Genomic DNA, 16501 nt, shown 5'->3' with positions numbered 1-16501 from the left:
TCTTTAATTCAATCATCTCCACAGTAGTCACTGTCTAGTGATTGCTAGATCTCTTCTTTCCTATTCAAAGCCAAGGCAGTTCTCAATTCCTTTTGTCTCGTGAAGGCCAATTGAGAAACACAAATCTCTACGTTGCGGTGCATATATTAGATGAAATCCTTGCACATTGCATTTCTTCATTGATTGGCATCTATAATATAATCTGCCACCTGTATGTCCATGTACACACACATACCGTATCTACACATATGCATGCAGGGAGAAAACGCTTATCTCTTCTCGCATAATTCTAATTGGTTTATTTTCTCATATAAATCCTTTTAAAATATACTCACATTTCTGGGAGCAGTTATTCTCCAGCTTGTAATTTTACGGACCCATGTTCCTGGAGCACTGATCCCTCACATCTTTTAATTTTTATCTGCTTTCAGTAAAGCTTGAACAAAATTTCTGTTCTCTTTGGGAATACCAGGTGGCCTCAGTTGTGGAAAGCACCAAGCCCAGTGGGTTGATTTGCCTCTCTAATATTCTCCCAAAATATCTTACAGCCTGGAATTGCATTCATGCTCATGTCTTGGAAGCGGAGTTCTTCCGTTCAGAATTAGAGAAGAGCGTCTTAGGATTGCTGGCACACTGGTGGGGTTGGTTTGGGTGTTAGATATTTTACACCTCTTTTCCAATTGCATCTTTTCACAGAAAGCAGCTCCGCTGGCTTCTACTAAGACAGTGGTAAAGTTTCCTTGGCCGCTCTCATGTACGCTTCCCCTTTGCCTTCCTCCATGATTGTTCAGTTTCCCGAGGCCACCCAGTGATGTTCCCCGTGCGACCTGCAGAACTATAAATTAATGAAACCTCTTTTCTTCATAAATTACCCAGTCTCCGGTAGTTCTTTAGAGCAGTGTGAGAATGAACTGATATAGAATATTGGTACCAGGAGTGAGGCACTGCTATTGAGGTACCTGAAAATGTGGAAGCGACTTTGGAACTGGGTAACGGGCAAAGGTTGCAACCGTTTGGAGGGCTCAGAAGAAGACAGGAAGATGTGAGAATGTCTGGAACTGCCCAGATACTTGTCAGATGGTTTTGATCAAAATGCTGACAATTGAATTGCTCTTAGTGAAGTAAGTGCAAGTAGAAATTAAGGTGATTGATTACGATATTTTCTTCCTATTAGGAGTTTCTCAGTGAGCTTCAACCGCATCTAGAAATTTTGGAAATGTGTGCTTTTCATTCAACTCAGGATAGCTGTAATTTCCATTGTCATTTCATATTTGATCATTTTATTTCGAAGTGGTTATTTAATTTGCATGTATGTGGAGAATTTATGGATTTCTTCCTGTTACTGATTTCCAATTTGACTCTGTTGCCGTCATAGGAGAGGGTGTATAGTATTTCAATTTTAAAGCTAATGAGATCTCTCTAAGCCCACACATATTCGTGGCAAACACTCAGTGTGCACTTGAAATGAATGTCAGTGTTCAGTTGTTGGGTTAAACTGAATACATGAACATATATAATTTTGCCGTATTCATAGGTCCTTCTGATTTGAAATTCAGTTACTGTGTTGGGTCACATTCAAAGTATTATTTAGTTCATAACTTCCATAACACATACTACACTAATCTTGCAGAAAATAGAAAACATTGGCAAATGAATCTGAATTTTCAAAATATTTATTGAACAGAAATATAAACATAAGCCCCAAAGAAAACAACATGACAAACTTGAAGTACAATGTAATTTTCCCCTCATTAATATAATTGCTTTCTGTTCATGGTTTACAGAGTGATGGCTCTTCCCCTTCTGTCCCTTTGTACCTATGTGTACCTAGCAGAAAAGTTCTTAGCTATGGCTATGGGCGCACTGAAACTTCCTAAAGATGATTATGTTGAAATGTTTATTTACTTTCCCCCAGAAGAAACGGGGGCACTGGCACTGGCTGGATTGATCACAGGACAGATATTCAGGATGCTCTGATCATCTTGACTTCCACGTTGATGAGCAAAAAATGGACGCCATGGCTCGCAAACAGGAATCTCGATGAATGTGTAGATATGGCACCCATCACTAACATTGTAAAAGGCAATGGACCTCATACCTACATCCAGGAAAATCCCCACTCTGTGCAACTGGGGACTCACCCAGAGAGGAGTCATAGGCACAGTGCTGGCAGCAAAGACATTTCCTTCTCTGCAACCCACAGTCAAGAAGCCGTGTTCTGAAGAAAGCTCAATCATCCCCTGTCGGTTCACAGATTCCTTGCACACGCCCACATCCCACACTTGGCTGGTGCCCACGTCCACCTCCCAGTAATGGCGGCCGGAAGTGAAGCGAGGGGTGCCCAGGACGCACAGGGTAGTGTCGAACCTCTCAGCTTGCTCCTTCCTATTCTGGCTCAAATCCCCACTTCGGAAACTCCTCAGGTCTTCAGAAATGATGAGATAGTTGTTGGCTGTGTCCACATCGAACGTCATATCCACTGTGCAAAGAAGAACCAGGATTTCAGCAAAGACACACTCTACAGACTCCCACTGGCCTTTGACTGCAAACACTTAAACGCATTATTCACTTTTACTCTTATTCTACTTTCTTTCCCAAATCAAAGTTTCCTGGGGAAACTTGTTTGGCCACCTGAGGAGGTTCAATTTTATCTACAGATTACATGAATATGATCATTGTAACAAGTCCACCTTATCCATATTGGAAATGCCTCTCCAAATAAGTTAGTGGATAATTTGATGAAAATTAGTTTTCCATTTAGCACACACGATACATGAAAGAAGACAGTAGCTTGCTCTCCAAAGTATTCTACAAACTTGCACAGATTCCATGAAAATCTCTACGCAAAGGTGAGAACTGCTGTTGTTTGTGAAGCATGGAAGTTTTAGATGCTACATATCCTGCTAATGCCTATGTTTAATGAAGAAATGTTTGAAAGTCGTTTTCCCAGTGCCTTTTATGGATTGTGGCAGGTCCTATAGATTCCTTACCTTGAAACTTCCTCATCCTTGGGTTCATTGTTAGAACCTTTTTCAGCTTGGGCTCTAGTTCCTTGATGATGGAAACCAGCGCCCTCAGCTTGTACTTGGGCTTGATGTCATCCTTCTGAGAGACCACAGAGCAGAAACGGCACAGTAAACCTTCCCCATCGGGCTCCTTCTGGAGTGAATTGAGGCACTGGAGGCAGCAGGCATATCCACATTTCAGTTGCACGGCTTCTTCAAGATCTTTCAGGCAGACAGGACATCTAATGACCTGTTTGAAGTGCTCAGCCATGGCAGATGTCTATAGAAAAAAAAATGAACACGGAATTAGAATTTCCACGAGCTGAATGAACAGCTGATAGTGTCTGGGGCTTTTATCTTTACATGCATGGAGCTATCATGGCACGATACTTAAAATCACTACTGCTAGTGATGAAGACACAACATGAATACAAATGTCAATGACTTGAGGTCCTGAATTTCTAATATCTGTAATACTCATTGGAATAAAGGGCATGATTCACCAAAAGACTTTGAGTTGAAAGAGTAAAGGAGTCTAGACCTGAGCTGTTTGATATGGTAGCCACCAGTGACAAATGGCTATTGAGACCTGAAATGGGGCGTATCTGAATGGAGATGTGCTGTGAGCCAAATACACTCTTATTTTTGAAGACATAAGGGGGAAAAGAGAACGTAAACTATCTGCTCGAGAGCGTTGAAAGTTGCTCACATGTTAAACGATAGTATATTTTGAGTTAAAATTCATTAGGTTTGTTTTGTTCTATTTTAATGACTACCAGAAAATGAATTTACAATTACATATATGGGTTATCTTATGTTTCTATTGGACAGTGCTGGAGTCCATTTGAAGACCTTCTACTTCCCCAACTGTGCAAAGTGGATGTGGTGAAAACCCTGATAGCACACCAAAAGGACAAGACACAAAATACAAGTAAGTCGTACCAGGTAAAACTGAATCTTCTGCATAGCGGGAAAAAAAAAAAAGCAAAAAAAAAAAAAACTAAAAGAAACCAAACAAGCAGCCATATATATGACAGTGGATTAATATTCAAAATATATGAGGAATATTTTCAAGGCCGTAGCAAAAAGAAAAAAAAGCCAAAATAATCCAAATTCCAGTGGGCAAAAATCTGAATAGATATTTCTCTGAAAAGCACACACCAATGACCAGCAAGTACTGAAGAACAAGCTCAACTTGACTCACCATGCGAGAAATGCAATTTAAACTGAGACAGGAATACTGTGTGGTCACAAGAGAATGGAGAACGTATCCAGTGACAGTTTCACATAAGACCAAAACAGTGGCTTTTAAAATTAGCCACTTGTCATTAAAATTACAAGGACAAGGAGGAACCTGGGCTCATGAGGTGCTAAAAAACCGGAGGGAGTGAAGCTCGTTGAAAGCATTGCCACAGTAATGACCATGGTCATTACCACACGAAATCACACACTCTGCAGTGTCACGGCTGACCCCAGCATGCCCATATGTAGTACAAAAATGGGTACCTCACCAATTCTAAAAAATCTCTGCTTTTTTCCTAGAAAACCTAATGATTAGCTCACGTCCTATTTACAAGGACTGACAAAAATAGAAACCCCGAACTCCATTGAGCGCCACCAGCTTTCAGAATCACGCCCACACTTCTCTCCTAACAGTGTGCTTTTGCTCTGGAATAGAAACTTCTCGCCTTTCACTTCATTCTGGCTCATCCCTGAATTCGTTCTCCCGATAGCATCCAGAACCTGGAAACTGGCTGGGTCTGGGGTCTCTCTGGCATCCAGAGAGCCTCCTGAGCCTTCCAGCAACAAAACCGCGATGACATATTACCCCCTCTCTGCTAGGATGTCTATGATCAAAAAGACAAAAGATAAGTGTTGGTAAGAATGTGTAGAAAGGGGAACCCTTGTGCACGGTTGGTGGGAAAGAAAATGGTACAACCACTACAGAAAATAGTAGGGAGGTTTCTGAAAACATGAAGAATAGAACTGCCTGTGTTCCAGCAACCCTACTTCTGTGTTTCTACGTGAAAGAGGTCAGCATGTCAAAGAGACATCTGCACTCTCAGGTTCTCTGCAGCGTTATTCACAAGAGCCATGGAACCAACCCCAGAGTCTGTGAGAGAAAAATGGATGAGGAAATGGTGATATATACATGGGATTATCCTACCATAAAAAAGAAGGAAATTCTGGCATTTCACCCATGTGGATGAAGGCCGAGGGCACCATGGGAAGTGAAATAAGTGAGGCTGAGGGAAGTAAACACTGTATGATCTCAGTTATGTGGAATCTGAGTTGACTGATCTCATAGAATCAGAACATAGCCACTGCACTCCAGCCTGGCAGACAGAGCGAGACACTGTCTCAAAACAATTAAAGAAATAATGAATCCCCATCCTGGAAGAGGTAGGTCCCAGCATCCGGCCAGATCTTTTCCGCAATAGTAATTTAAACAACCTTTGCTTTTCATTTCCTTCCCTTTCTCTTTCTGAATTAAAAGGAACAAAAAACTGAAGAAAAAAAATCAGAAAATAAGAGAAGAATGATGGTTGCCAGGGGTTGTGGGAAGGGGAGAATAGGAAAACAATACCAAACCCATAGGAAAACCAGAGGTTGAATAACGCAGCCACCGAACCTCTGTCCATCATTTCAGAAAGTCTACCAAATTCTGATGAAATTCAAGCAAATGGAGATTGTCACGTCTCTTGCCTTGGTACTGAAAATCTAAGACTTACGTAACTGTTACCAGGGCAGAGGTCCCATTATCCTCCAGAAATACAGTGTGTCTGTCATGGAGTTGGCCTCAGACAACTCTTGTGGAATCAAGACATTATTGCATTCCCCTAGACTCTCATACGCCTTTTGTAAAAATGAATTCCAAGAGATTGAACTCACCTCTCCTTCTGGAGTTTCTCCCCTGGTCTCCAGCTGCTTCTGCGGACAGCTCAGATCTGGAGTGAGAGCTGGCTGCCAGCAGCTTTTATAGGAGAGGATCTCTCCACCCACCTTAGCCACACCCTTTCCCTCCTTTTTAATCCAATCAGATTCTGATTTCATTCTGCCATCATTGAGATGGTTACTTTTGGACAGGTTTTTACCATAAAAGAAGAGGATTGTGTTTTCAGTGTTAGTTTTTCATTAACAAGGACAAAATATTGCCATGCAATAATCTTTATATAATATCTTGAATATTATGCCTATTGATTAAAATTTGGAAATCAATTAAAATTAATTAAAATCTTAAAATTTGGGGTGACATTTAAAATTCCTCTCAAATGAACGGTGCGACTTTCAAAGAGTTTTCTATTATAAACGTAACACCTTTTCACATTTCAATAAAAGAGGTGAGTTAAACCTACCCAGTAGTCGTTACTAACAGGACACTCCACAGACCACACTCAACTCTCAAAAACATTTTCTCTATAATGTAAAGATTCTAATTAAGAAGCTTAGGAAAGAAATCCCAAAACGGTTTCCAGACAATCATTCAGCCAGTGAAAGTCCGGTTTTTCTTTTTAGTTGCAGCATCTAAAATGAAAGGTAAAAGATACTGTTACAATCTTTCTATTTCCCTTACATCACAACATAAGTAAAATGAGATTCATTTCCTCTTTGAAAATGTTCACAATTGGGTTCCTCATGTATTAAATATATTATAGGGGATCAGAGTTCATGGATAAGAACGTAAAAGTGGGAGACTGGAGGTCAGGTGGGAAAGGATTTGATTACATTAATGTGATTAAATTAACAGTCTTTAATTCAATCATCTCCACAGTAGTCACTGTCTAGTGATTGCTAGATCTCTTCTTTCCTATTCAAAGCCAAGGCAGTTCTCAATTCCTTTTGTCTCGTGAAGGCCAATTGAGAAACACAAATCTCTACGTTGCGGTGCATATATTAGATGAAATCCTTGCACATTGCATTTCTTCATTGATTGGCATCTATAATATAATCTGCCACCTGTATGTCCATGTACACACACATACCGTATCTACACATATGCATGCAGGGAGAAAACGCTTATCTCTTCTCGCATAATTCTAATTGGTTTATTTTCTCATATAAATCCTTTTAAAATATACTCACATTTCTGGGAGCAGTTATTCTCCAGCTTGTAATTTTACGGACCCATGTTCCTGGAGCACTGATCCCTCACATCTTTTAATTTTTATCTGCTTTCAGTAAAGCTTGAACAAAATTTCTGTTCTCTTTGGGAATACCAGGTGGCCTCAGTTGTGGAAAGCACCAAGCCCAGTGGGTTGATTTGCCTCTCTAATATTCTCCCAAAATATCTTACAGCCTGGAATTGCATTCATGCTCATGTCTTGGAAGCGGAGTTCTTCCGTTCAGAATTAGAGAAGAGCGTCTTAGGATTGCTGGCACACTGGTGGGGTTGGTTTGGGTGTTAGATATTTTACACCTCTTTTCCAATTGCATCTTTTCACAGAAAGCAGCTCCGCTGGCTTCTACTAAGACAGTGGTAAAGTTTCCTTGGCCGCTCTCATGTACGCTTCCCCTTTGCCTTCCTCCATGATTGTTCAGTTTCCCGAGGCCACCCAGTGATGTTCCCCGTGCGACCTGCAGAACTATAAATTAATGAAACCTCTTTTCTTCATAAATTACCCAGTCTCCGGTAGTTCTTTAGAGCAGTGTGAGAATGAACTGATATAGAATATTGGTACCAGGAGTGAGGCACTGCTATTGAGGTACCTGAAAATGTGGAAGCGACTTTGGAACTGGGTAACGGGCAAAGGTTGCAACCGTTTGGAGGGCTCAGAAGAAGACAGGAAGATGTGAGAATGTCTGGAACTGCCCAGATACTTGTCAGATGGTTTTGATCAAAATGCTGACAATTGAATTGCTCTTAGTGAAGTAAGTGCAAGTAGAAATGAAGGTGATTGATTACGATATTTTCTTCCTATTAGGAGTTTCTCAGTGAGCTTCAACCGCATCTAGAAATTTTGGAAATGTGTGCTTTTCATTCAACTCAGGATAGCTGTAATTTCCATTGTCATTTCATATTTGATCATTTTATTTCGAAGTGGTTATTTAATTTGCATGTATGTGGAGAATTTATGGATTTCTTCCTGTTACTGATTTCCAATTTGACTCTGTTGCCGTCATAGGAGAGGGTGTATAGTATTTCAATTTTAAAGCTAATGAGATCTCTCTAAGCCCACACATATTCGTGGCAAACACTCAGTGTGCACTTGAAATGAATGTCAGTGTTCAGTTGTTGGGTTAAACTGAATACATGAACATATATAATTTTGCCGTATTCATAGGTACTTCTGATTTGAAATTCAGTTACTGTGTTGGGTCACATTCAAAGTATTATTTAGTTCATAACTTCCATAACACATACTACACTAATCTTGCAGAAAATAGAAAACATTGGCAAATGAATCTGAATTTTCAAAATATTTATTGAACAGAAATATAAACATAAGCCCCAAAGAAAACAACATGACAAACTTGAAGTACAATGTAATTTTCCCCTCATTAATATAATTGCTTTCTGTTCATGGTTTACAGAGTGATGGCTCTTCCCCTTCTGTCCCTTTGTACCTATGTGTACCTAGCAGAAAAGTTCTTAGCTATGGCTATGGGCGCACTGAAACTTCCTAAAGATGATTATGTTGAAATGTTTATTTACTTTCCCCCAGAAGAAACGGGGGCACTGGCACTGGCTGGATTGATCACAGGACAGATATTCAGGATGCTCTGATCATCTTGACTTCCACGTTGATGAGCAAAAAATGGACGCCATGGCTCGCAAACAGGAATCTCGATGAATGTGTAGATATGGCACCCATCACTAACATTGTAAAAGGCAATGGACCTCATACCTACATCCAGGAAAATCCCCACTCTGTGCAACTGGGGACTCACCCAGAGAGGAGTCATAGGCACAGTGCTGGCAGCAAAGACATTTCCTTCTCTGCAACCCACAGTCAAGAAGCCGTGTTCTGAAGAAAGCTCAATCATCCCCTGTCGGTTCACAGATTCCTTGCACACGCCCACATCCCACACTTGGCTGGTGCCCACGTCCACCTCCCAGTAATGGCGGCCGGAAGTGAAGCGAGGGGTGCCCAGGACGCACAGGGTAGTGTCGAACCTCTCAGCTTGCTCCTTCCTATTCTGGCTCAAATCCCCACTTCGGAAACTCCTCAGGTCTTCAGAAATGATGAGATAGTTGTTGGCTGTGTCCACATCGAACGTCATATCCACTGTGCAAAGAAGAACCAGGATTTCAGCAAAGACACACTCTACAGACTCCCACTGGCCTTTGACTGCAAACACTTAAACGCATTATTCACTTTTACTCTTATTCTACTTTCTTTCCCAAATCAAAATTTCCTGGGGAAACTTGTTTGGCCACCTGAGGAGGTTCAATTTTATCTACAGATTACATGAATATGATCATTGTAACAAGTCCACCTTATCCATATTGGAAATGCCTCTCCAAATAAGTTAGTGGATAATTTGATGAAAATTAGTTTTCCATTTAGCACACACGATACATGAAAGAAGACAGTAGCTTGCTCTCCAAAGTATTCTACAAACTTGCACAGATTCCATGAAAATCTCTACGCAAAGGTGAGAACTGCTGTTGTTTGTGAAGCATGGAAGTTTTAGATGCTACATATCCTGCTAATGCCTATGTTTAATGAAGAAATGTTTGAAAGTCGTTTTCCCAGTGCCTTTTATGGATTGTGGCAGGTCCTATAGATTCCTTACCTTGAAACTTCCTCATCCTTGGGTTCATTGTTAGAACCTTTTTCAGCTTGGGCTCTAGTTCCTTGATGATGGAAACCAGCGCCCTCAGCTTGTACTTGGGCTTGATGTCATCCTTCTGAGAGACCACAGAGCAGAAACGGCACAGTAAACCTTCCCCATCGGGCTCCTTCTGGAGTGAATTGAGGCACTGGAGGCAGCAGGCATATCCACATTTCAGTTGCACGGCTTCTTCAAGATCTTTCAGGCAGACAGGACATCTAATGACCTGTTTGAAGTGCTCAGCCATGGCAGATGTCTATAGAAAAAAAAATGAACACGGAATTAGAATTTCCACGAGCTGAATGAACAGCTGATAGTGTCTGGGGCTTTTATCTTTACATGCATGGAGCTATCATGGCACGATACTTAAAATCACTACTGCTAGTGATGAAGACACAACATGAATACAAATGTCAATGACTTGAGGTCCTGAATTTCTAATATCTGTAATACTCATTGGAATAAAGGGCATGATTCACCAAAAGACTTTGAGTTGAAAGAGTAAAGGAGTCTAGACCTGAGCTGTTTGATATGGTAGCCACCAGTGACAAATGGCTATTGAGACCTGAAATGGGGCGTATCTGAATGGAGATGTGCTGTGAGCCAAATACACTCTTATTTTTGAAGACATAAGGGGGAAAAGAGAACGTAAACTATCTGCTCGAGAGCGTTGAAAGTTGCTCACATGTTAAACGATAGTATATTTTGAGTTAAAATTCATTAGGTTTGTTTTGTTCTATTTTAATGACTACCAGAAAATGAATTTACAATTACATATATGGGTTATCTTATGTTTCTATTGGACAGTGCTGGAGTCCATTTGAAGACCTTCTACTTCCCCAACTGTGCAAAGTGGATGTGGTGAAAACCCTGATAGCACACCAAAAGGACAAGACACAAAATACAAGTAAGTCGTACCAGGTAAAACTGAATCTTCTGCATAGCGGGAAAAAAAAAAAAGCAAAAAAAAAAAACTAAAAGAAACCAAACAAGCAGCCATATATATGACAGTGGATTAATATTCAAAATATATGAGGAATATTTTCAAGGCCGTAGCAAAAAGAAAAAAAAGCCAAAATAATCCAAATTCCAGTGGGCAAAAATCTGAATAGATATTTCTCTGAAAAGCACACACCAATGACCAGCAAGTACTGAAGAACAAGCTCAACTTGACTCACCATGCGAGAAATGCAATTTAAACTGAGACAGGAATACTGTGTGGTCACAAGAGAATGGAGAACGTATCCAGTGACAGTTTCACATAAGACCAAAACAGTGGCTCTTAAAATTAGCCACTTGTCATTAAAATTACAAGGACAAGGAGGAACCTGGGCTCATGAGGTGCTAAAAAACCGGAGGGAGTGAAGCTCGTTGAAAGCATTGCCACAGTAATGACCATGGTCATTACCACACGAAATCACACACTCTGCAGTGTCACGGCTGACCCCAGCATGCCCATATGTAGTACAAAAATGGGTACCTCACCAATTCTAAAAAATCTCTGCTTTTTTCCTAGAAAACCTAATGATTAGCTCACGTCCTATTTACAAGGACTGACAAAAATAGAAACCCCGAACTCCATTGAGCGCCACCAGCTTTCAGAATCACGCCCACACTTCTCTCCTAACAGTGTGCTTTTGCTCTGGAATAGAAACTTCTCGCCTTTCACTTCATTCTGGCTCATCCCTGAATTCGTTCTCCCGATAGCATCCAGAACCTGGAAACTGGCTGGGTCTGGGGTCTCTCTGGCATCCAGAGAGCCTCCTGAGCCTTCCAGCAACAAAACCGCGATGACATATTACCCCCTCTCTGCTAGGATGTCTATGATCAAAAAGACAAAAGATAAGTGTTGGTAAGAATGTGTAGAAAGGGGAACCCTTGTGCACGGTTGGTGGGAAAGAAAATGGTACAACCACTACAGAAAATAGTAGGGAGGTTTCTGAAAACATGAAGAATAGAACTGCCTGTGTTCCAGCAACCCTACTTCTGTGTTTCTACGTGAAAGAGGTCAGCATGTCAAAGAGACATCTGCACTCTCAGGTTCTCTGCAGCGTTATTCACAAGAGCCATGGAACCAACCCCAGAGTCTGTGAGAGAAAAATGGATGAGGAAATGGTGATATATACATGGGATTATTCTACCATAAAAAAGAAGGAAATTCTGGCATTTCACCCATGTGGATGAAGGCCAAGGGCACCATGGGAAGTGAAATAAGTGAGGCTGAGGGAAGTAAACACTGTATGATCTCAGTTATGTGGAATCTGAGTTGACTGATCTCATAGAATCAGAACATAGCCACTGCACTCCAGCCTGGCAGACAGAGCGAGACACTGTCTCAAAACAATTAAAGAAATAATGAATCCCCATCCTGGAAGAGGTAGGTCCCAGCATCCGGCCAGATCTTTTCCGCAATAGTAATTTAAACAACCTTTGCTTTTCATTTCCTTCCCTTTCTCTTTCTGAATTAAAAGGAACAAAAAACTGAAGAAAAAAAATCAGAAAATAAGAGAAGAATGATGGTTGCCAGGGGTTGTGGGAAGGGGAGAATAGGAAAACAATACCAAACCCATAGGAAAACCAGAGGTTGAATAACGCAGCCACCGAACCTCTGTCCATCATTTCAGAAAGTCTACCAAATTCTCATGAAATTCAAGCAAATGGAGATTGTCACGTCTCTTGCCTTGGTACTGAAAATCTAAGACTTACGTAACTGTTACCAGGGCAGAGGTCCCATTATCCTCCAGAAATACAGTGTGTCTGTCATGGAGTTGGCCTCAGACAACTCTTGTGGAATCAAGACATTATTGCATTCCCCTAGACTCTCATACGCCTTTTGTAAAAATGAATTCCAAGAGATTGAACTCACCTCTCCTTCTGGAGTTTCTCCCCTGGTCTCCAGCTGCTTCTGCGGACAGCTCAGATCTGGAGTGAGAGCTGGCTGCCAGCAGCTTTTATAGGAGAGGATCTCTCCACCCACCTTAGCCACACCCTTTCCCTCCTTTTTAATCCAATCAGATTCTGATTTCATTCTGCCATCATTGAGATGGTTACTTTTGGACAGGTTTTTACCATAAAAGAAGAGGATTGTGTTTTCAGTGTTAGTTTTTCATTAACAAGGACAAAATATTGCCATGCAATAATCTTTATATAAGATCTTGAATATTATGCCTATTGATTAAAATTTGGAAATCAATTAAAATTAATTAAAATCTTAAAATTTGGGGTGACATTTAAAATTCCTCTCAAATGAACGGTGCGACTTTCAAAGAGTTTTCTATTATAAACGTAACACCTTTTCACATTTCAATAAAAGAGGTGAGTTAAACCTACCCAGTAGTCGTTACTAACAGGACACTCCACAGACCACACTCAACTCTCAAAAACATTTTCTCTATAATGTAAAGATTCTAATTAAGAAGCTTAGGAAAGAAATCCCAAAACGGTTTCCAGACAATCATTCAGCCAGTGAAAGTCCGGTTTTTCTTTTTAGTTGCAGCATCTAAAATGAAAGGTAAAAGATACTGTTACAATCTTTCTATTTCCCTTACATCACAACATAAGTAAAATGAGATTCATTTCCTCTTTGAAAATGTTCACAATTGGGTTCCTCATGTATTAAATATATTATAGGGGATCAGAGTTCATGGATAAGAACGTAAAAGTGGGAGACTGGAGGTCAGGTGGGAAAGGATTTGATTACATTAATGTGATTAAATTAACAGTCTTTAATTCAATCATCTCCACAGTAGTCACTGTCTAGTGATTGCTAGATCTCTTCTTTCCTATTCAAAGCCAAGGCAGTTCTCAATTCCTTTTGTCTCGTGAAGGCCAATTGAGAAACACAAATCTCTACGTTGCGGTGCATATATTAGATGAAATCCTTGCACATTGCATTTCTTCATTGATTGGCATCTATAATATAATCTGCCACCTGTATGTCCATGTACACACACATACCGTATCTACACATATGCATGCAGGGAGAAAACGCTTATCTCTTCTCGCATAATACTAATTGGTTTATTTTCTCATATAAATCCTTTTAAAATATACTCACATTTCTGGGAGCAGTTATTCTCCAGCTTGTAATTTTACGGACCCATGTTCCTGGAGCACTGATCCCTCACATCTTTTAATTTTTATCTGCTTTCAGTAAAGCTTGAACAAAATTTCTGTTCTCTTTGGGAATACCAGGTGGCCTCAGTTGTGGAAAGCACCAAGCCCAGTGGGTTGATTTGCCTCTCTAATATTCTCCCAAAATATCTTACAGCCTGGAATTGCATTCATGCTCATGTCTTGGAAGCGGAGTTCTTCCGTTCAGAATTAGAGAAGAGCGTCTTAGGATTGCTGGCACACTGGTGGGGTTGGTTTGGGTGTTAGATATTTTACACCTCTTTTCCAATTGCATCTTTTCACAGAAAGCAGCTCCGCTGGCTTCTACTAAGACAGTGGTAAAGTTTCCTTGGCCGCTCTCATGTACGCTTCCCCTTTGCCTTCCTCCATGATTGTTCAGTTTCCCGAGGCCACCCAGTGATGTTCCCCGTGCGACCTGCAGAACTATAAATTAATGAAACCTCTTTTCTTCATAAATTACCCAGTCTCCGGTAGTTCTTTAGAGCAGTGTGAGAATGAACTGATATAGAATATTGGTACCAGGAGTGAGGCACTGCTATTGAGGTACCTGAAAATGTGGAAGCGACTTTGGAACTGGGTAACGGGCAAAGGTTGCAACCGTTTGGAGGGCTCAGAAGAAGACAGGAAGATGTGAGAATGTCTGGAACTGCCCAGATACTTGTCAGATGGTTTTGATCAAAATGCTGACAATTGAATTGCTCTTAGTGAAGTAAGTGCAAGTAGAAATTAAGGTGATTGATTACGATATTTTCTTCCTATTAGGAGTTTCTCAGTGAGCTTCAACCGCATCTAGAAATTTTGGAAATGTGTGCTTTTCATTCAACTCAGGATAGCTGTAATTTCCATTGTCATTTCATATTTGATCATTTTATTTCGAAGTGGTTATTTAATTTGCATGTATGTGGAGAATTTATGGATTTCTTCCTGTTACTGATTTCCAATTTGACTCTGTTGCCGTCATAGGAGAGGGTGTATAGTATTTCAATTTTAAAGCTAATGAGATCTCTCTAAGCCCACACATATTCGTGGCAAACACTCAGTGTGCACTTGAAATGAATGTCAGTGTTCAGTTGTTGGGTTAAACTGAATACATGAACATATATAATTTTGCCGTATTCATAGGTCCTTCTGATTTGAAATTCAGTTACTGTGTTGGGTCACATTCAAAGTATTATTTAGTTCATAACTTCCATAACACATACTACACTAATCTTGCAGAAAATAGAAAACATTGGCAAATGAATCTGAATTTTCAAAATATTTATTGAACAGAAATATAAACATAAGCCCCAAAGAAAACAACATGACAAACTTGAAGTACAATGTAATTTTCCCCTCATTAATATAATTGCTTTCTGTTCATGGTTTACAGAGTGATGGCTCTTCCCCTTCTGTCCCTTTGTACCTATGTGTACCTAGCAGAAAAGTTCTTAGCTATGGCTATGGGCGCACTGAAACTTCCTAAAGATGATTATGTTGAAATGTTTATTTACTTTCCCCCAGAAGAAACGGGGGCACGGGCACTGGCACTGGCTGGATTGATCACAGAACAGATACTCAGGATGCTCTGATCATCTTGACTTCCACGTTTATGAGCAAAAAATGGACGCCATGGCTCGCAAACAGGAATCTCGATGAATGTGTAGATATGGCACCCATCACTAACATTGTAAAAGGCAATGGACCTCATACCTACATCTAGGAAAATCCCCACTCTGTGCAACTGGGGACTCACCCAGAGAGGAGTCATAGGCACAGAGCTGACAGCAAAGACCTTTCCTTCTCTGCAACCCACAGTCAAGAAGCCGTGTTCTGAAGAAAGCACAATCTTCCCCTGTCGGTTCACAGATTCCTTGCACACACCCACATCCCACACTTGGCTGGTGCCCACGTCCACCTCCCAGTAATGGCGGCCGGAAGTGAAGCGAGGGGTGCCCAGGACGCACAGGGCAGTGTCGAACCTCTCAGCTTGCTCCTTCCTATTCTGGCTCAAATCCCCACTTCGGAAACTCCTCAGGTCTTCAGAAATGATGAGATAGTTGTTGGCTGTGTCCACATCCAACGTCATATCCACTGTGCAAAGAAGAACCAGGAGTTCAGCAAAGACACACACTACAGACTCCCTCTGCCCTTTGACTGCAAACACTTAAACACGTTCTTCACTTTTACTTTTATTCTACTTTCTTTCCCAAATCAAAATTTGGAAAATTTGGTCAGTTATGTGGAATCTGACTTGACTGATCTCATAGAATCAGAAAATAGCCACTGCACTGCAGCCTGGCAGACAGAGCGAGACACTGTCTCAAAACAATTAAAGAAATAATGAATCCCCATCCTGGAAGAGGTAGGTCCCAGCAACTGGACAGATCTTTTCTGCAATAATAATGCAAACAAAGTTTGCTTTTCATTTCCTTCCATTTCTCTTTCTGAATTAAAAGGAACAAAAAACTGAACCAAAAACAAATCAGAAAATAAGAGAAGAATGATGGTTGCCAGGGGTTGTGGGAAGGGGAGAATAGGAAAACAATACCAAACCCATAGGAAAACCTGACGTTGAATAACGCCGCCACCGAACCTCTGTCCAT

At 40.7% G+C, this 16501-nt stretch overlaps 3 protein-coding genes across 3 annotated transcripts; all 3 read right to left on the bottom strand.

The window, feature by feature from the left end:
• Positions 1-1901: 1901 nt before the first annotated feature.
• Positions 1902-6086, bottom strand: LOC129394799 (ret finger protein-like 4A). Its single transcript, XM_055104231.2, has 2 exons — positions 2991-6086; positions 1902-2479 (listed from the first exon to the last, which is right to left on the bottom strand). The coding sequence occupies exons 1-2, from the start codon at positions 3274-3276 to the stop codon at positions 1902-1904; spliced, it is 864 nt and encodes a 287-aa protein (XP_054960206.1). The 5' UTR covers positions 3277-6086.
• Positions 6087-8654: 2568 nt separating this feature from the next.
• Positions 8655-12836, bottom strand: LOC129394798 (ret finger protein-like 4A). The gene is made up of 2 exons (XM_055104230.2): positions 9744-12836; positions 8655-9232 (listed from the first exon to the last, which is right to left on the bottom strand). The coding sequence occupies exons 1-2, from the start codon at positions 10027-10029 to the stop codon at positions 8655-8657; spliced, it is 864 nt and encodes a 287-aa protein (XP_054960205.1). The 5' UTR covers positions 10030-12836.
• A 2569-nt stretch (positions 12837-15405) lies between these two features.
• LOC134729581 (ret finger protein-like 4A) lies at positions 15406-16501 on the bottom strand. Its single transcript, XM_063599709.1, has 2 exons — positions 16447-16501; positions 15406-15989 (listed from the first exon to the last, which is right to left on the bottom strand). The coding sequence occupies exons 1-2, from the start codon at positions 16499-16501 to the stop codon at positions 15406-15408; spliced, it is 639 nt and encodes a 212-aa protein (XP_063455779.1).

This window comes from Pan paniscus, chromosome 20 (assembly GCF_029289425.2).
Source record: "Pan paniscus chromosome 20, NHGRI_mPanPan1-v2.0_pri, whole genome shotgun sequence".
NCBI classification, from domain to species: Eukaryota; Metazoa; Chordata; class Mammalia; order Primates; family Hominidae; genus Pan; species Pan paniscus.
Note: the sequence above shows the minus strand (reverse complement) of the source record. Positions and strands in the feature narration are given on the sequence as shown.

Coding starts and splice junctions, on each gene's coding strand:
- LOC129394798 (XM_055104230.2), bottom strand. CDS start 10,029: ATGGCTGAGCACTTCAAACAGGTCATTAGATGTCCTGTCTGCCTGAAA. Junction 9,233..9,743: donor AAGGATGAGGAAGTTTCAAG/GTAAGGAATCTA, acceptor TTCTTTGCACAG/TGGATATGACGTTCGATGTG.
- LOC134729581 (XM_063599709.1), bottom strand. CDS start 16,501: ATGGACAGAGGTTCGGTGGCGGCGTTATTCAACGTCAGGTTTTCCTAT. Junction 15,990..16,446: donor CAGGTTTTCCTATGGGTTTG/GTATTGTTTTCC, acceptor TTCTTTGCACAG/TGGATATGACGTTGGATGTG.
- LOC129394799 (XM_055104231.2), bottom strand. CDS start 3,276: ATGGCTGAGCACTTCAAACAGGTCATTAGATGTCCTGTCTGCCTGAAA. Junction 2,480..2,990: donor AAGGATGAGGAAGTTTCAAG/GTAAGGAATCTA, acceptor TTCTTTGCACAG/TGGATATGACGTTCGATGTG.